This window comes from Rhea americana, unplaced genomic scaffold, assembly GCF_003343005.1.
Source record: "Rhea americana isolate MKP2758 unplaced genomic scaffold, rheAme1 scaffold_482, whole genome shotgun sequence".
NCBI lineage: Eukaryota > Metazoa > Chordata > Aves > Rheiformes > Rheidae > Rhea > Rhea americana.
The window spans coordinates 89,625-109,113 of NW_028186626.1; the positions used below are offsets into that span (position 1 = coordinate 89,625).

The window sequence follows — 19,489 nt, forward strand, 5'->3', positions numbered from 1 at the left end:
CGAGGACACATTTGTGTTCATGCACATTATTTGGTAATTACACTTAGTAGACCATAGGGGACAGTTAGGAAAACTTAAACATGTGGTGGCTTCCACTACATCATCACTATAAGCACCAGCAAAATTGGGATCACARCCTTAAAAAGTTTTAGTGCTAAATACTGGGAAACAGCTCACACATGTTGAAAGGCTGAAGTGGTTGTTTTGGAAGGCGGGTGTTGCACTGGAAGTTAGTTCTCCATTTGATTATGAGAAAGGAAAGGATGACTGTATTCAGATTTCCTTCTTCTCTGTATTTACAGTAATGGGGGAAATGCATGATGAGAAATAGATACGTGTTTTCTAATAAGTAATTGACCGTGTTTTTTTCCTAAGTTTGAGCTCTACAGCAGGTATGATGTTAAACACAAAGGTAAACACAAATAGTGAAACAATGCTTTGTACTGTACAATGTGCCTTAGTATTTTGTTAATTCATAATTATCCCTCTCCTAGAAGAACATCATTGTTTGTGGAATGACTTGGAACTTGGGAACTAAAGTGGTGGCTTGACAATGGCTGCTGATAACATCGCCGCTACCAGCCACCATGGGTCTGCCTGAGACTGGCCGGTGTCCAGGGCAGGTTGTGTCCCTCGTGTCTGCTTTGCTCCTGTGTGTGTTCGTTCCTGTGCTCAGAGCTGGCTGTGCTGGATGAGCAGCTGTCATCCCTCAGAGTGGGGAAATAGAGGAGTGGGGACAAAACCCAGAGTGACATTTTATTCCAGAAGAATTCWTTTGAATCCTCCCAAACAACGTTGGCAGACATCACAGAGCTAAGTTCTGAGTATAAAATGTGTTTGAGGAGAAACTGTATGCAAAGCTTGTGTTTGAGTATAAAGGTGATTGCAGGAGCCTCGCAGCAGTTAGCTGCTGTTTTTGCCAGCTCTGTATGCAGTTATTTAGACGCTGTGAGCGTGTGCGCAGAAACACCTGCCTTCAGAATCTGGTATACTTGTGCTGGGATTTTCAGCCAACAGAGGCAGAATGACACTGCATTGGGGCARCCTTCTTCCAGGTCAGCACAGGGCAATGAAAGTACAGGAATTCAGGAGTTAAAGCTCTAGTCTAGGATGGGTGCCTGTGAAATAAAACTCTGGCTGCGSTAAACCACTGTCTGTCTCAGAAGTGCAACTCTTCAAATGTTCAGTCGGCCAAATAGCAAGTCATGAGTCTGTGTTAAACTGACTGTGCTGCTCCAAAGCAGGTCAGGTGGCACCTCTAACTGCATAGGGCTCTACAGGGCAGGCAGCTGAACGCCTCCCCCCGAGTGGCTTAAATGTGGCTTTTATAGCTAGCTACCTCCAAAGCTTCTCTTAAGTGCATGTAGGGACAAGAGGACAGAAGRAAAAGAGACAAAGAGGAACATCACTGGTTTGAGGGAAGAGCTTCTCAAAGCGGGGATGTTGGTCATATGGATTTGTAAGGCAAGGCTCCTGTGAAGTCCRGCATGGTCCAGGAAAAGAAGCAGTGCTTAGTCACAGATGGTGCCCATTCATGCCTGAAAGGCTGTTGGAAGGGTTTTGGTTTTTGTTTGCCTGAAGTTGTTGGCTTGCAGTTGATAGAGATGCTGGATATTGATATTTCAGCTATAAATCTCATTTAAAATATAGATTTATTGAGGTATATCCCCTAGGACTGTAGTGAAACGTGACATTGCTGTGCAGTGGCAGATGAGCAATGAGCACATCTGTGCATGAGCCTTTTGCTGTGCAGAGTTCTCGGAGGTGTCATTAGCATGGAGTTACGTCTACCTTAAAAAGTCTTATTGTTTATGGAGATTATGGCCTTGAACTGTTTGAGCTTGGACAATGGCTGCTGATAATATCGCAGCCAGAAGTAGCTTGGGAGCTCAGGTATGTGGAGCGTGTCGCCTGTATCATGGCAAATTGGTGACTGTGTTTGTTCATCTCCCCATTGTGCAGTGCGTCTTGACATTGCCGGTGCTGGCAGTGGGGGAGAAGTAAGGATGCTGGTGAGCATGTGAAGACGAGGGTCCCATCCTGCTCTCCAAGAAGGCAGTGAAAGTTTWGCACTAAGTGCAGTTTTGCTGATTGACATTTCCTCTCTTGTGTTTTCAATGGAATCGAGTGTTTGTCACTTGTGCAGCACATCTATGGAGTCAGTCTTCCTACAAGTAACGCTGAAGAGCACAGAGCTCCTGCTCTGGATCAAGCACACCTTCCCTGAGAGGCGGGCTGCGAGACTGCAGATGCACTAAAGGTGTGGTATCTCCATAGACTCTACATTGTGGCAGAAATGAGCAAATTGTCTGAGCAGAAGTGTCTTGAGCTTCCCCTACCAAAAAGGTTTTGTCACTTCTTTCAGCTGACACCAGGCAAAGACCATGAATCTCTCCATTCTTTTGAAATGMCACCTCTCTGTGTTGACACTCCTTTAGTGACTGCTGTGGACCTGAGAGGTTAGTGTGACCTGTGTTTAGGGACTATTGTCAGCCTGGTCACTGGCTAGGCATTTCGAGCAGAACAGTCTCTATTTAAGTGGGGTTCCCTGCAACTCTGGGTACCTGCTGGAGATAGCAGGGAGGATAAAGGACTGCAGGACTTGCTCTTGGTTCCCTGGCTGTAACTGGAGAAGTGTACGTTCACTTCATGCTGTTGACTGGAGTATGTTCATTTGCTTTTTTTATTTGGGAATGGAAGGGGAATGACAGGCAGTGTTAAGCTGTCTGCTCAGACTTTGATTTGTTAGTGAGGCCAGAATGGTCTGCAGCGCAGCTCGGCAAGGGTACCCTTGCAGAGGACAGGTGGCTGAGAAGTCAGCGATGAGCCTGCCTCTGAATGTCATGGTTTGGAGAGGGCCCATTTATTCATCAGCTTTTCATTTTACTTTTCCTGAGATTTTTGTGCCTTTTTCTGGTCTTTTGTATTTCTAGGCTTTTTCCCCGTGGGACTCTCTGGTGGCTACTCATCACAAAACATCTCAGAACTCAGAACATTTCCCTGATCATTGGAGTTCAGAGTAAAGCAGTAGGACAGAGTCATTATTTTTTAAATGTTAACTGTGCTTATTATGAATATTTTGTGCAAAAATGATCTTTGTTTCATGGTTTGGGGAATCATGAGTCATCACAGCTCATGATGAAACACTTGCATAGATGAGCTTTGTTGCCTGCCTTTTCCACGGTGCACTCAGAGCACTGTTCTCTGGATGACTGCCATGTCAAAAGCTATTGCCAGGGCTACATTTTGTAGTAGGTGTCTAGGGGAAAGACCTGGCTTGCACCCTATCTAAGGGAGCATTCTGTGCCCAGACCATTTTGTGTTAAGTAAAAATAGATTCATGTTACTTAAGTGTGCTTCAAATAGCAGCTCAGAATTACCTCAGGAACAATTTCAGATCCTGAAACAGATGATGTTGGGTAGATTATTTGGGGGAAAAAGAATATTTGGAGAAAAAGAGATCACAATATTTTAAATATTTGTGGACTTTTCTTTTTACTTCTCCAGATAGTTCTGTATGCTGCTTCTGTTTGAATTATTAGTAGTTTTACACATATATATACCTATAAGCTTTACAYATTAAAGTGGCAAAAGGAGAATTTTCTTTGTTGTACTGACTGAGAGTGTCACTGGCAGGTTATTAAGACTGAAGATGCTAAAAGTTTTAGGTTTTGTCCTGTGTGGTCTGCTGATGTCATTGCAAAGTTCAAATGCAGAAAGCACCATCATCTCTCAAGAAGCATATGAGAAGGGTGAGTAAAACCTCTCTGGTTTTATCCCAGCCATTCTGTGTTATGTTTTCCAGTGACCCTTTTCTTGCTGCTCTGCTTATGTTTGTTTATACTTACTATTAAAGTTCTCAGCCATTGGAAATATAAGCTCTTCTAGATAAAAGAGCAAGTCTGTTTTGTAGATCCTTTCCTCCTTTGTCCCAGAGTTCTGCAATCTRATTTTTTTTCCATCTAGCCCACAGTAGAAGCTATTTTTGATCTGCAGTCTGCTTGAATTAAAAACAAAAATGTATTCCTTCACCCTTAAGAAACCGAACAAGCTTTGYGCTTCCTCAGACACCCTGGTATGTCTGGATATCTGGATTCTGTTGTTTACTCTGTCGACTGAAGTTGAAATAAACTTATTGCCTGGGTAGTGCATCCTTTGACTGTTATCTTCTTGATCTTGAACAAGAAGAGATGCAAGAAAAAATGACAGCTTAGATGCTCTTCCATACAGTTGCAAGTCATCATCCAGCACACCAGATCTAATAGCAGTGGTTTTCTTTACAGCTTGTGAAGATTCAACAAATAGCCTTTTTGAGTCTGAAATGAGCAAATTCACATTCCCAGAATTAAAAGTGGATTCAATAGCTATCAAAGGGTGAGTGACAAGCAGAATAAAGGCTTCTGCATGATTATTTGTCTTGTAACAATGTCTAGAGGCCCATTTGTACACTAAGGTGTCTGCACTGAGCACTATTTACATCATAGCGGAAATGTTAGTTGCAGGAGGAGCATATGTGATGGATAAAGATGTGTTAAGTACATCCATTACAGTCTGCCTATGGGATCTACAGGCTAATTGAGGGACAGACAGGTTCAGCAAACCCTGAGACCCTATCCACACAGGATTATCTTGAGAGAAATGACAAGGCAAAATAAAACTGAAAGCATTTTATTGGATAAATRTCTGTTATTTGACAAGAATAGATGCGGTCTTGGACACTTGCCTTGCAAAAGCCAGCCTCRTTTCTGTCCATCCTCTCTTTACATTTCATTTTCCAGCTGAGATGTTTAGGGACAGTTCTTCCTACTGCTCTGTGTTTAACTGTACGTTATTTTTCATGTTTGTAAAAGCAAGCAAAGGGCCCTGCAGAAGCTGCTTGGCTTGATGCTTTGAGCATAGATATCTTAGTTGCTCATGTTTTCTGGTCTCATTTCACAGGTTGTATGTCATGAATGTTACAATTCTTCCAATAAAGGCCAAATGCGTCCCTGGAGTTGGGGTCAAGCTATATTTTTCTGCTCTTCTGAGTATCTTTGGTACTTGGTGAGTGTTGGCCAAAGGCTCTTRTGGAATTCAAATTCCTTTCAGCAGCACAAGAGAAGTATAAGGATGGCTTCTGCATGGGCAAGAGGAGGGAGAGGCAATGAGGTTTTCTTTTTGTCAAGAAACTACAGAAACAAAGCAATTTTTTTCAGTATCCAAAGTAACCACACATGTTGAGGAATTCTTATTGGAAACTGAGGTTCCCCAAAAGAGAGTTCCAGAGATCAGTTTCTGGGAAGGGCAGTAATGATGGTAGATCTTGAGGGAGGTGGGTTTTAATCTGAATATGCCTGCATTCAGCTACAGAAAGCAGATCCCAGGAACTGTGGTGGTGCGTGGTAGATATTCAGTATGACTTTGTCTCTACAGTGGAAATGTCCTTGTGCCTGGTGTGGTTACTGTCGCTGCAAGGTTAAACTGCAGCGCACTGGTTCTGCTGGAAGACTACTCACCAGACGACAGCTCTGTCAGTGTCAGGGACTATACATGTGATGCAAGTCTGATAGATGTCAAAATAAGCTTGAGGTGAGTGCTGCTGATTTTTCACGAGCGGAAATCTGTGTGGGCTAGAGCCCTGTGCTAAGGCATGTCAACAGCCTTTAAATCCCCATTTGTTACAGCCTATATTTTTGATTTACCATCTTTGTTTTAGATTTATTTGTGCAGCATAGCTGTTTGTTTGCATGACCAGAGAAAGATTTCCTTCATGTCTCTGCATATCAGTGCCACAGACTGAGAYTGTTTTGATTTTAAACTGCTTGGCAGGTTGATCTGTGCCTCTAAGCTTGGGCAGTGACTTGCATAGATTCCAGTCCACCAAGATACTGTCCTGCTATTTGATTCTCCCCATTCTTTTCTCTGGTATCAGCTATTTTATGTTTTAGACTAASTCAACAATATATTTTATTGAGAAGCTTGGGCTACACCCATGTAGAGAGGGCATATACTCTCGTTAGACTGATGTAGACTTCTCACCACATTGCACCAGCTGTATGGCACKGTAGATGTGAAGACTGGGATCTAGCAGCTGCAGTCTGTGCTGCTGCAAAGGGAGGAGTAATGCAGACACTGTCAGTGCCAAGCACAGCCCGACTGATACGGCTTGTCAGGTGTGGTCTCTCTGGGCCCAGCCTTTGYCAGGGTAGGCTCTCAGGAATGAGCCTTGTGAACTTTGGTTGTGGACTTGACTGACCTGGAGACAGCTATGAGATGAGGTCTGCTGTGATTTGTTTGCTCTCTATTCACAGGAAAAGAATGACATTCATTTGCATGCTAAGACTGCCCTCTCCTGAGGCAGTAACCTGGTGGCAGCACTTAAACAGTCTCCTGATGATCACCTCCCTCTTCTAATTTCTCTCAAGTGCTTTTGTCTGAAACTGGTTTGTTCTGTTTCAAAATAGTTTCATTTTGTCTGCAGCAATGTTGACGTAAATGTGGAAGCCACATTAAGAAACAACATCCTGTTTGAGTTAAAAAACAAGGTACAGCTCATTTCTGATTACACTTCCTGAAGCCCTGAGAAAGAAGAGACAATTTCTCTCACTCAGCTCCTCCAGGCATAGACAGGGAGCAGACACTTCGTAAGGTCTACTTCTACCAGCCCTCACTGATGAAATAACTGCAGAGCCAAGGTTCTGCTTCTAGTGTTCCTGACCACGAATGGAGATATCGGCTCTCCAGAGCTGCAGCAAATGGTTTCCCTACTAGGAGAAGGGAGTGAGCTGCAGTTCTGTTACCCCCTTAAAGCCTTCTGAGCAGTGTGAGTTGTCCTKCTATGCCCCACAGCTCTGGAGATCTTCTCTGCTGAGTTCTGCAGTGCTAAGCAATAACAGCATTTCTGAACCAGAGTGTGACAGTGTGAAACACTGCCATCTATAAAACAGGGGGGGAGGGGAGCCTAGTTTTTTCCTTGACTTCTGTATAAAATCTCTGGGAATGGAATGCAATAACTTTCCTTTGTGTTTCAGACTCCTAAAATACTATCCAGTTGCTTTTCCGTTGGGCACAGGAAGTTGCTGTATCGTATAAATTGTGAGTGATGCACTCATTCCCATTTTCCTTGTTATACCTGATAATCTTGGTGAAGAGATACCTTGGTGCTTTCCCATTCAGGCCACATGTTTGTTGTGTACTGAGACGCTGCTGGGCCCCGTGAGTGTGACAGCATATAGTGCATAGCTGGACACACCTTGATCTAGTGCCTGTTTTAAGACAGAGCATCACTGGAGTGCTCACTAATTATGTAGAGATGATACTCTATTTTTAAACGCTGYCAGAAGCTTACGGAATGGAGAAGCTGGGAGGGGAGTAGGCTGGACATGGTTCTTCCTAGGTAACGTCTTCCTCTGTGGCTGTTTCAATCCAGGTCTATGRAGAGCTAATTGCAGCTGTAATGGGGGGCCCTATAGGAAGTTCAGGCATGTAAAAGTTAGTTTTCATCACAAACTGTCTTTTCATTTTCTTTTGTATTGGTTGTTAACTGATAATTTCTGTTTTATGTCCACAAATTGCTGAATGTTAGTGTCCCTGTTATATAAATTTGAGGATAGCTAAGAAATTCTTCAGGAGAGATGGGCCATATTTCAAGATATTTTATGCAGTGTTGAAAATTTTATTGGATGGGTTGTGTTGATTGGAATTTTTATCCTACTCTTTGAACTGGACTAAGTCTTTTTTTTAAAAAAAAAAAAAAAAAAAAAAAAGGCGCAAAAATCTATATACCAAGCAGATTTGTTTTGATGCCTATTTAAGTTAATTTAGGTGATCTAATATAGCTCAGCAGCAACTCAATCATAGCCTTCCATCTGATCTGATATTCTACTGAGATTTCTCCCATAAATCTTTCTGTTTCCATGCAGCTGTAGTTGCATTTGAGACAGGGAAAATCATATATGTGCCCAAGCCCCTCAAAGTACATAACTACTCCATTGAAGTGCCTCTGCAGGTAAGTGCAAACTGTGAGTTTCATTTCTGAGACTAAAGTTTCACAACCTTTTGCTTGATAGTTTCGGAGCAGTTTTAGAGCTTCATTTTTTTCTGTGACACTAATCAGAGAGGCAGTTGGTAAAAAAGCTGTTGTGTAGTTCATCAGCTGTTGCGATTCACTTGGAATTCACGGAGAATGGTTATCCTGCTCTTGCAAACATCTAGTAGTATGTACTCATTGAGACCTATGTAATTAAGAGGCTTCTCCCATAGCGCATGTGTGGTTGTTGTCTTTGCTTTCAGACTCAATATGAGACCAGTGATGGGAAGAGAATTCCCGTTCCATCTCTGCCAGTCAGCCCTGAGGTGATGCTGGCAGCAAATGGCACAACTGAAACCATTGGGGAGAACACATTTACCACTATCCTCTCCCGGATAGTCTTTGAGAAACCCAAGACCATCCCTTGCACCCCTGAAACAGTGAGTGATGCAACTGTCTAGATTTTTCAAGCTTCCATTTAGTGTGGCTTTAGCACAGCATTTTGGACCAGTGCCTAGTCCTAAGTACCYGTTTCTACCCCTTGTTTTTTTCTTTTCTTTTTTTGGACCAGTAACATTCCAATGCTTATTGCTGCTTCATTAAATGTATATTTAAGTACTACATTATTTGCATAAAATCTCTGACTTTCTGGAGTTGCAGCTTTGAACACCTGTGCTGCTGCAGAGCTCAGAGATCCTATTGTAAAGCTACCTATTCTAACTGAGGCTTCTGTGTATTCCTCAATTGCCTGAAAGGGTTTGGAAGCAGCTGTTGAAAAGCCGTAGAAAATCTGATCGAGGAAGACGGCCCTACTAGATTTGCTTAGTTTATAAAAAGAGAAACTGTCTTCATTGAGAAGAGTARAAAGCACTGTAAAGAGAAGTTAGCTTGGGAGCCAGTGTCATTGTGGTCTTCTCATTACCAGCGTGTATCATTTGTGAGGAAGGCTTCATGTAGCTGGGGGAAAACGTGTCCCCCCACCTAATCCTTCTCAGAGGAGGTGGACTATATTTGGGTGTTTAATATTAGCCTTTGAGGCAATGGGGCATTTCCAGCTGACGCTTGTGTTTACTTCAAACAGTTCCCAGAGACTCGTGCTCTTGAGGTGGCCCTCAATGATACAATTGTGTCTAAGGTAAGCCTGTCCCAAATCCATGGAGATCGCTTCCCTACTATATCCTAAACCTCGCATTATTTAACTCATTGCCAAGCAGCACTAACTCCTCATCTGACTGCATGATTTACAGTTGGTACCTGGTATCTCCCTGCAGTTTCACAGCTTCTTGCCATTGCAAGAGAGGCCGTGGTGCTGTACAGCACCCAGAGGTGTGGGAGAGATGGGGAACGCTCCTGTTCCTTAGGGTGCAGGAGGCAAAGGCCTGGGCGAGGGACCGTGGCAGCCTTCCAGCTTCCTTGGTAAATTTGCACTGTGCTGAAGAAACCAACGGGAGGAAGCTCTTACCGTGTCTGTGTGGGCGTTTGGCTGGGCAGTAACACCTTCTGCCCTGCCTCACTCCAAGGGTTCACTCTGTGCTGTCACAGTCTCCTGCTGCCTGGCCCTGTTGTCCCTTTGCTCACTCTTGCTGGATGTCTGCTGTGGTTTAAACGTGGTTCTGGCCTCTCCCTGCCTTGCAGTGCCCAGCGTGCTCATCGTCCCCTTTCTCGCTTGTCGTCATCGTTGAAGTGGTCACACCTTTGAAGGTCCAGCTGGATGTGAACTTGTGCACCATGAATATTTCTCTTAATCTGGAGATAATGAGTAAAAAAGGAAATGAGAGCTTGTTGGTTCTTGCTGTTCTGGAGGCTGTAAGTGCTGGGAACAAAACGTCTGTTTAAAATCAGTGGCTAAGTGTGGGGGACAGAGGGGYGGGGGCAGACAGCATGTAGAGGCTGATGGGTAAATGACAAAATGTGAATTTGTTCATTTACATTAATAAATTGAGTAGAAACCCTTGGGTGAATTTCAGTTGAAAAAGACACTGATAACTGAAACCTAAGCATGGAGATACCTCTGTGTGTGTGTGGATGTATGTATGTATATATTTAAATACAGCTCAGCGTTGCTCATGTCTTATGTAGTGGTTTGTAGTGTTGAGATCAGTTTGGATGCAGTTTTGGTGATCTGCTCTCCTGTYCTCATTACAGAAGCTTGGTTTGGCAGCCACCCTTCATGTTGCTGAAGGGCAAGTGCAGTTCAGCGTGGCCCTTGACAGGTAGGATGTTCTTAGGGCCCTTTCTGYAGACGGCTCCCGCTGCACTGCCAGCTTTAGCTGTTCGGAGAGCGACCCTGTGAGCTGCTGTCCTACCTTACTTGTTGTCCTCTCTCCRTAGCCTGACTCTGTCGCTGGTTTCCTCAGTCAACGGCACCACTGATGTAAGTCCCGTGTTTTACCAGCCCTGGGCTGTGCAGAGCAGTGCAGGCAGCTCTCTGGCAGCTGGGTCTCTGGCTCCGTACGGTCTCGCTGGTGAGCCAGCAGTGTACTAGCCCCAGGAGGCAGGAGAGTCCTTCACTTGCCTCTGAGGGGGATTAAAGCTGCATTGGGAATAAGCAGAGAAAGGAAGGGGGAGAGCAGTTGAGGTGTTCTCTGTATCCTTGCTCTTCGGTCCCTAAAGGTGCTAGGAGCCAATATGCATCACTAAAGAGGCAGCGTGTACAAGCTTTTAYGGAGCTGTAGCAAACAGCCCTACAGCAGGTTGAGGGCAGGAGTGGGCACAAATCTCTGACAGTGCTGTGTGATGCAGAAGCATCTTTCACTCTGGCTTCTGCTAACATGACAGTGATGTGCAAAGCCTGTCTAGCAGAAATCCACCTACTATTAGATGGTATTGGGTAGGTTTTCAGCTATGCATTCTTCTGTTTTTCTTACCAAGTCATCTCTGTTTTTTAGATTAAACTTCTTCAGGAACCCTTGAGAGCTTTTGTTCAAGAAGTTATAATAAATGAAATCAATTGTAAGTCCTCGGGGATGTTTTCTCCACTGATTTCTTGTTAGTCAGAAAACAAGTTATACAAGCTAAAAGTGTTTTTTGGAGCAACTTAAGTGTGTGTTCTTTGCTGGAGCAATTGCATATTCTACAAGTATTAATTCATAAAAGGCAAGCTGAATCTATGGCACTTACGCGCAGCCGTCAACTTGTGTCCTTGCCTATGCTGTTTATGTGCTACAGCAGTGAATTTATGTTGTATGAAGAGGTGAATGTTTGGGGGGAATTGAACACTAAAGTCCAAAAGTGGAGCACCTCCAGATGCATGCACCAAATCTGTCTGTCCCTTCAGACAAAAGGTATTTGTACTAAGAATCAAGCAGAGGGAACATATCTCCACTGGAGTAACTTTCCTGTATTAAAAATGCACTTCGGCTTTTGCAAATGTGAAATATTTGTTAAATATCTGCGCTGTGTGTTTCTGATGCTTCCTTTTGCCCCTTGTCCTGGTTCTAGCCCAACCTTAATAGGGAGAACAAGACGGGCCAAGGGTACTGATTTTTGTGTGTGTGTGTTTCAGCATATCTCAAAATTGGAAAAATCCCTATACTTAGAATCCCAGGACTGACGTACACAGCTGTCAACTGCCATCCTGCACAGGTAAGCCCTCTGTATTCAGTGAGCCTTCTCTTCCAGTAGTGCTCTTCCTCTTTTCTGCAGTACCATGCTTAAAATGTCCAGTTCATGTTCTATAGAACCAAATACCTCTGAGGAGGCAGTCTCCTCAGATCTGTAAGCTGTAGTTGGCCTATTATGTTTGCTACTAACAGGATTTATGAACGAGCTGTCATCTTCCTCAGAAACCTATCCTACGTGTTTCAGCTGGGCTAGGGCTTACAGGGGCCCTTGCCATTTGTTTTTATTTGCGGCTTTCTGCACAGTGGATTTGCTCCACATGTGAATTCTACTGCTTGTATGAGGATGTTCTAATAAAAAGAATTGTGCCCCTGCAATATTGGAAACTGTCTTGCAAATCGTGATTTTCTGATGGTTTTAAATCAAAGGTTGGGTAGATGTAGCTGTACTGATTTAAATGCTTCCTGCCTTCTATAGCTGCAGTGTAGCTAAATCCTTAGAAGGCAGATTAGCTGATTATGTTCCAGTGTAGTCATTTGCCTAGGCCAGCTCAGGACAAACTATGCAGAAGTGTTTCCTTGCATTTATATTAGTCTTGAAAGGCTTCTTATATGCATGAAGTTAATACAATAGAAAGTGGATTTTTTTCCTGCCCACCTATGCAAGCCTTTAGTCATTAATGCTGTGAAGTTTAAAAACACACAAACAAACCCCAGTGACAAATTCATTTTTATAATGTGCTTTGGATTTCAGGTCTATGAAGAATGCTTGCTTTATAAAAGAAATGTTTCCTTTTTCTAGAACTCTTTCAAAAAATATTTTATCTCCCTAAAACCCCTTGTTTCCATAGTTTTGATGCTAATGGGATTCATAGCTTCATAGTTCTTTGTCTCTCTTCTTGCATTGGTACAAGGCTAAATTCTATCACCGAATAGATATATTCAGCTAGGAAAGAAACTTAGCAGAAGAGAAGATTCATTCTTTGCTTGTGAAAGTAGTTGAGTTTTTTTTTTTGTTGTTGTTCTCCTAGCGCTGTATTGTGTGCCATAACTACCACAAGAAAAAGAAAAACTGACGTACAGGATGAGTTGCTTGCTGCTGCATCTCTTACACTGAACAGTAAAGACAGAGACCTTCATGAGTGAAGATATTTTAATTCACGTAATTCTTTATTCTAAAAATTTGATTACTTTTTTTAATGGRGGGAGAACTCCTACATCTGCTTTAGAATTACAGTTAGAAATACAGTTAAGAGGATCCAGACAGTCTCCTTGTTAAAAATACATTCTACTAGAAGTGCTGTTTTCCAGAATCAATGATGTGTTTGGTTATATGCCTCAAGGGAAAGTTTGGGACATTGGTTACCGTTCTTGCTTTCTTTTGGCTGCTCTAAATAAATGGCTGTACTTTGCCAGCACTTTCCTTGTGATCTTTTACTTGATAGCAGGATTTGGTTCCTTCCCACTGCGTTATCCAGGGAGGGAGTGAATGGCTGCTTTTTGCATGCAAACTGCAAATACCCTGGGTATACGAGCAGTAAGAGTAGCAGAGGAATTGTAGTGTGGCAGAGGTTTTGGAATTCTTCTCACCCTGTTGTGCAGGAGAGCTGCACAGATATGCCTGGAAGTGATTATGCTGAGCCCTTTCCTGGCATGAGATTAGGCATGACAAATGGGTGTCAAAATGTTATAGTAGGTTGATGTGACGTCTGCTTGGACAGCAAGCAATTTTTCTAGGGCTAGCTGCCCTTCTGCTCCCCTACTCCTTTCCTGTGAATAGAGATCAACAAAGTGGATGAGATCAACTTCTTACAAAACGGATGATGGGTCCTTCAAAGAGGATAGTTTGCAAGTCTCCTGCAAAACAGGGGTTCAGATGATGTGAAACTGCTACTTGCAAGTGTGATCATTGCAGGCCTGGGGGAGATCACATGCACAGCTGGCTCCCGGTGCAGGAGATGAGCAAGGGCGCAATGAGCGCTTTAGCATGCTCCTTGCTGTTGCCACACWTCGTGGGAAGGGAAGGATGGTTATCTACAGAAACTGTAAAAACCTGCAAGGGACAGTTACCACTTGCTCTGAGCTCAGCATGCGCAAGGGGCTCACTTGGTCTGAACCGCTTCTGAGCCTGATTAGCAAGGAAGACTTGGTGCACCCTCAGGGGCAAGGCAAAACCCCAGCTTAGCCCAGTCAGTCTCCTACCTACTCTTGTACGGCTCTTTCCCCTCTGATTCATGCTCAGTGCTGGTCCCAGCTGGTATGCTTGAACCAATGCGATACCAGTCAGGCAGCCTTCCAAGTATTTATYGCTAGTTCTTTGGGCTGAATTTAAAATTAAATGTTTTCTTTGAGTGAGAGGTTCCACAGGCTTTGTTCCAAGCCACAGCAAAGCACACTGCTACTCAAAAATAAAGGTACATCATGGGTCAGGATATTCTGCCTGCTCATGAAGCTATCCACAAATTGCAGATACAGATTATGACTTGAATGCTACCCTATGATGTGTGTTCAGTCATCTAAATCATATGGCAGTGTTTGAGCTTTGTCTGGGTAACTAATTCAAATGTAAATTGAATTAATAAATCCTTCATGAGCTAAAATATGCTCTCTTTATCTTGATTCTTTTTTCTATTTTTATTGTTGAATGGCATAAAAATGGGTGGTTCTAATCTAATAAATACATATTTGACTACTTTTTCTAGGAGGGCAAGTGAAATGAGTTCTGTATGATTTATTTTGAAATGCTTTACTATTTTGTTATTTAATCACTAACCTGTTTATATCTTGGCTCATGTACTTCTGGTCAATAATCTGCTTGTGGGAGTGTTTGTGCCAGTCATTGATTGCAAGGCCAAGTGGATATTTATTTCTTTAAATGCATATTAGTCAAGCGCAAAGTATTAAAAAAAAATTCATTTAAAAAAATTTTTTTTTAATTCATGGAGTAGAGTATTGGGGTGAAAAGATGCCCTGTTGGCATCAAAGACCAATTCAGTTAGGGAATCTGTACACAGAGACTTGAACTGGTGTCAGGACTGGTCTTTGGCTGTCTCAGCATTTTGTGAATGTTTTAAGCTATTTTCCTTAAGGCTCACTCCTGTTCCATTAGAGACAGGGCTAAYGTGTGAAGTACAACCCAGCAAAGGAATGCTATTTAAACTTTTTCTCTCAGCCTGGTTATATTTAATCAGCAATTCCACAGATGTAACTCAGTGGGTTTTTTTGTTTTGCTTTGTTTGTTTTTTTTCTGTGAGGTCCAGTGGGTTTCTCACTCATCCCCACCATTTCAGCGATGGTATTTCTAGTCCCAGGGCAAGCCTTTAGTTAGTGAGTGGAATTAGGCACTTGGTGTTCCTTAGGCTGTAAATATCTGGGTATTTTTCGTGTCTCAGGGCAGGAATCCCGCTGCCGCCTGCCCTGGGCGCTCACTGGCTTGTTGCAATTTCATTTTGCACTCAMTGCCTTTACTGCCTCATCTGTGTTTCCCTCTGCACCTCTCCCCAGCGACTCACATCAGGCATTAGCGCGATAAAAATACCCGGAGCAGCTGGTCTCCGATGTCCGCTCAAGGCCGTCACTTCTTGCTGACGGCTGTTGGTTTCACAGGCTTCAGAGGAAGGTGCAAGAACTTTGCAGCACGTTGAGAAAACCTGTYGGCCTCCGCTCCCTTTTTTCGCTCTTAGGAGGTCTCTGGGAGTAAAAGATCGGCTTAGAGTTGGAGCCCGTGAGGGTGAAATAGCCCTGGGACGTGTTACCGGACGCTGGGCTGACTCTGTCCTCAGGGTCTGTGTAAATGTCCGGACCTCTTTTGAATCTAAGTAACATCGTGGCTTTAGAGATCTTCTTGGGCAGAATACCCCGTATCAGAGCTGGAAAGACGTTTCCTCCTCGGAGCCGCCCCGAGGCGGAGAGCTCCGGGCTTCGGCCGCTCGCGCCGCAGCGCCGTTCGCTGGAAGCGCTCTGCTCGTGAGCCTTGTTCCTCGCCGCCTTCCCCCCGCCGCAGGGCCCGCGGCGGGCGGGCGGCGCACGGGCGCGCTTGGGATCCCGGGGGTCGGTGATTAGCTCAAGAGCCGGTTGTTCTGGAGCAGCTGGTGCGGCAGCCGGAGCGCAGGGCGTTGCGCTGCTGGGAGACCCGCCTGTGCCCTTCCCTTCGCATCGCGGACAGGCGAGGTCCCTCGCTCCCGTGCACGCCTCGAAACACCTGATGTTCCCTGAAAGGTGCCGGACTGCGCCGACATTTGCATAATAAGAGGTGTACTTGTGCCCGGTCAGCGCTGCCATCAGGATTTATAGAGCGTTGTTATACAGCTTCTTGCATGTGTGTTGCCTTTATAGGGGAAAAATGGGAAATAAAATCATTCATGCCCAAACTTGCTACTCTTCAGAATCTGAATTTCTCTCTCTCTCTCTCTCTCTCTAAACTGGGCCATTAAGAATAAGAGATTCTATGAGCGGCTTCAGAGCCTGACTTTGGCTATTTACAAAGCATCCATTCAATAAATCATATGGGGAGCAGCTGCCGCTCTCTGCTGAGCCAAGATGCAACAGATAAAATATTGCTCATTTATTTGGTTTGCTAGAAATAAAGTTGCTGTAGTGGAACATCATTACAGGCTGTTCTTAATTCACCTCAGGGCTATTTCTAATAGCACACAATTCTCCTGTGACAGTGTGAGTGAATGAGATGGGTGTTTTGRTGTCAAGCTGAATGTAAGAAAGATTTTAGGAATCAAAGCTTTGAAAGAAAAATAACTACTGTTTGTGCTGTGATACTGGAAAAGATCCCTGTTTTATTATTAGCACTGTAGCTATCGAAAGTCCTGACACTTGTTCCTTAGAGATCTGAGAGATCTGAAGCAATTCAATCCATGAAATACTGTTTCAGCTCTTTTTTTTTTTTTTTTTTTTTAAGCAAGTTGCTGCATGTTGGTAAAGCTGAAGGTGGCCTTGATTGCTAGCGGAGGCATCCAGGACTGGCACTAAGTTAATGCTTATTTGATTTTTTTTTTTCAGCTGTGTAACAACCTGGAAACCTGTTTCTGTGCAGCTCTGGGCTTACAGGCGTTAGGTCCTTGCATACAAGCAGAGCTGTTTGGGAAGTTCTGTCCGAAGCGTTTGAATTTAGGCTCACTGCTTTGCACGAATGCTCTCACTAGAATATTCAGCAGCGGGGYTGGGGCATCTCTCGGCACATTGCCCGCCAATCTGACAAGATGCTAAGGAGTTTTTACTTGAGGAAGAAAAAAAAAAAGGTAGGAAGCCAACAGGCATGTTACAGTGTAGGACTGGGTGCATATTTCCTTTGACAAGGAGATGGCATCTAATCAAGATCCTGCTTTTCTCCTCAAATCTGCACTCCACATGTCACCCCATCTTCTCGCTGCTGGTACCGCTAGGCTGAAGCAAGCAGGAGCGTTTTGTGGGCTGAAGACGTACCGCGTGGCGGGTTAGATGGGTGCCGGACGCGGCCTCGGTTCCCGAGCGCCGGGTCCGCAAACGTCCGGCCGCCCGCGCGGAGGCTGCGGCTGCTCGGTGCCCGCTCGGGGTGGGGGCTGCACGGAGCGCYGGGGGTCCCGCTCCGCCGTAGAGGCGTTTCTCCGTCCTCGCTCGTCTTAGTTATCCTCTGTAAAACGGAGATAACTGGCTGAAAACGCGCGGTTGCTCTAGTCTAGCAAGGCAGCTCGCGTTGCAGAGCGACACAGGTAGTGACGCGAGGACGCGCTGGCTCCGCGGTGCTGGGTCGCCTTCGCCAAGGCGTGCCGTGACCCCCGGGGCCCGTGGGTTTAATCACGGGCTGCTTAAATGCTGGCGCTGAAGGGCGCCGTGCCGCCGGCACGCGGAGAGTCGGTGCTGGGGACGAGGTGCTGGTGSTTCCTGGGCAGAAGAGAGCAGCAGGAGAACGTGGTTTGCCACTCGCTGGGCGTCTCAGAGCCTGAGTCTGAACACCGCTGCTGTTTTCCGTGTAGGAATACTGCTCATGCCTACAGTCACGTTAAACAYGGTCCCTCTCCTGACAACCCAGGTAGTCTCTACTTAACAATAATTTCTACTGAAAAAGAAAAAATAGGTATATGCTGAAATAGCAAAGATCAGAGCGCTCTCTCTAACTGCTAGAGATGACCATATGAGGGCTGCAAAGTATTGCAGTTCCGTGAGAATATTTATTCTGAGCCGTGCTGCACAAGCTCAAAGCATCTCAAGACTTCATTTCATCTGAGTCATTTTGTGTGTCAAAGGGGGGAATCAGTTTTTTTCCCCCCTCAAACTCTGCGCTCTATGTAAACCTCCAGAGTGCTCAGCTCCTGTATATAAAAGTTTCTCAAAATACTAGTGATGAAGCTGTTTAGTTGAGCTCTATTTCCATGCTATCGGTGACTTTGTTAAACAGCAGTTCCCTGCGGGCAGCTGTCTCTTTGATGCTAGCTGGTGTACGGCACATTAAAAATCCTTAACTTGGTTTCTAAAGTCTCACTAAAAACCCTACTGGGACTTTGATGTTGAGAAGGTTCCTCTCAAAGTACCCAAACCCTCTGAAGCTCACCCAGCCCTTATCTCAGAGGCAGACCGGCAAGTGGTTGCCTCAGGCAGTAAAATATCAGTGGCAGYGAAAAATGTGTAGTGATTGCTTGTGGTCTGAGCAGCTGCAGTCAGGAGAGGCTGTTGGAAATCACGAGAGCCTGGTGATGCCTTGAAAAATCCAAGTCTTTGTTTCGGGGACGATACCAACGGCTGGTGCGCTGGTGCTGCCGTTTCGTTATCTGTGGGGATCCAGCTGAAATTTCTCAGCAGAGCACTGTGCAATTTCACGCACAAATTCTGGTTGTAAGCCTCTTGCTCCCAAATGTTTATAAAGGGTCTCTTTTGTCAAGTGATAACATGCTAAAAGCAACTGTGGAGCCTTATTTAGGTTATCTCAAATGATTTTTAATTAGACTGCAGCAAGCTTTTAACCGTGACGCTTTGCTGTTGCTATGCGTATGAGTAGCACAGCGCGCTTCGCCGCGGCCCGTGCAGCCGGGGCTCTCAGGCTGCGGTACCTCGGGCAGGTGCCTCCGGCGCAGCCGGGTCTCCAAGGGAGCTGCCGGCGCGTACGCAAGGAGCGCGGCTGGCAGAGCTCCCTCGAGGGTGGTGGTGTTCATGGGTCAGTCTACGCTGTTACAACACTGCCAGCGGCTYGCTTTTACTATGTGAATGATTGAAATTGGCCTTTAAATTGGCCRTTTGTTTAGATAGTTTATTCTGCAGTATGGAATATGCAGGCCTAGAGTGTGGCTCACTCTCGTGTGCTATGTTTGTGTTCAAGGCTGATATTTTTTTCTTTTTTCTTTTTTTTTTCAATTTGTCTGATACTGTGTCAAATTGGTTTTTGGAGTTACAGGGGGGTTAAAGGAGTGTTTTATAGATATACATATATATGTGATGTGTGTGTGTGTATATATATATACACACACACACACACATATAAATAAATAAATAAAATTCTCACATTTCTGTGCACAGGAATTGATTTAATTGTTTTAAAATACRTTTTTATGTACCTGTTTTGGGGGGTAATGTTCTGCGTAACTTYCCCGTTTTCCATTCAGTTCTCATGCTAACCTATTTGAAAGAGTTTGTGGTTTGTACACGTTAAATGGCATCGGCTTTCACYGAAATTCCTTTGCCTGGCTTTGGACTGGTCCCCTCCTTGGCGCTTTGCTCCTTGGACCTGGCAGCCGCAGGGGAGCAGCGGGCTGCTCGCGGTGGGGGTGGCCGTGCGCTAGCCCCCAACGCCGCCGTTATCCCAGCCGCCCTTCGGCTGCGTGCGCCGTGCCGAGGGCTGGCGGGGTGGCGTCGTGGAGGGGGAGGCCCTGGAGCAGGGGGCCGCGGGGACCCTGGAGCTGGCGCCGCTGGCCCGGGGGGGCGGCGAGGTCCCGCTCCC

The 19,489-nt window shown here is 44.9% G+C and overlaps 1 protein-coding gene across 3 annotated transcripts; it reads left to right on the plus strand.

The window, feature by feature from the left end:
* Positions 1 to 400: 400 nt before the first annotated feature.
* LOC146588997 (BPI fold-containing family B member 3-like) lies at positions 401 to 12,979 on the plus strand. Of its 3 annotated transcripts, XM_085316977.1 has the most exons (19): positions 401 to 879; positions 1,963 to 2,260; positions 2,366 to 2,459; positions 2,934 to 3,027; positions 3,637 to 3,752; positions 4,284 to 4,374; positions 4,939 to 5,043; positions 5,413 to 5,568; positions 6,461 to 6,524; positions 7,011 to 7,074; positions 7,902 to 7,987; positions 8,272 to 8,448; positions 9,090 to 9,143; positions 9,644 to 9,814; positions 10,154 to 10,221; positions 10,340 to 10,382; positions 10,897 to 10,960; positions 11,514 to 11,593; positions 12,600 to 12,979. In XM_085316977.1, the coding sequence occupies exons 5-19, from the start codon at positions 3,653 to 3,655 to the stop codon at positions 12,642 to 12,644; spliced, it is 1,368 nt and encodes a 455-aa protein (XP_085173103.1). In that variant the 5' UTR covers positions 401 to 879; positions 1,963 to 2,260; positions 2,366 to 2,459; positions 2,934 to 3,027; positions 3,637 to 3,652; the 3' UTR covers positions 12,645 to 12,979. The 3 variants fall into 3 exon arrangements, with proteins under 3 accessions (XP_085173103.1, XP_085173105.1, XP_085173104.1); XM_085316979.1 differs by lacking the exon at positions 2,366 to 2,459; XM_085316978.1 differs by lacking the exon at positions 401 to 879 and having other exon boundaries at positions 1,575 to 2,260.
* The last annotated feature ends 6,510 nt before the right edge of the window (positions 12,980 to 19,489 follow it).

Coding starts and splice junctions, on each gene's coding strand:
- LOC146588997 (XM_085316977.1), top strand. CDS start 3,653: ATGCTAAAAGTTTTAGGTTTTGTCCTGTGTGGTCTGCTGATGTCATTG. Junction 7,075..7,901: donor GTTGCTGTATCGTATAAATT/GTGAGTGATGCA, acceptor GTTTCCATGCAG/CTGTAGTTGCATTTGAGACA. Junction 8,449..9,089: donor TCCCTTGCACCCCTGAAACA/GTGAGTGATGCA, acceptor TACTTCAAACAG/TTCCCAGAGACTCGTGCTCT.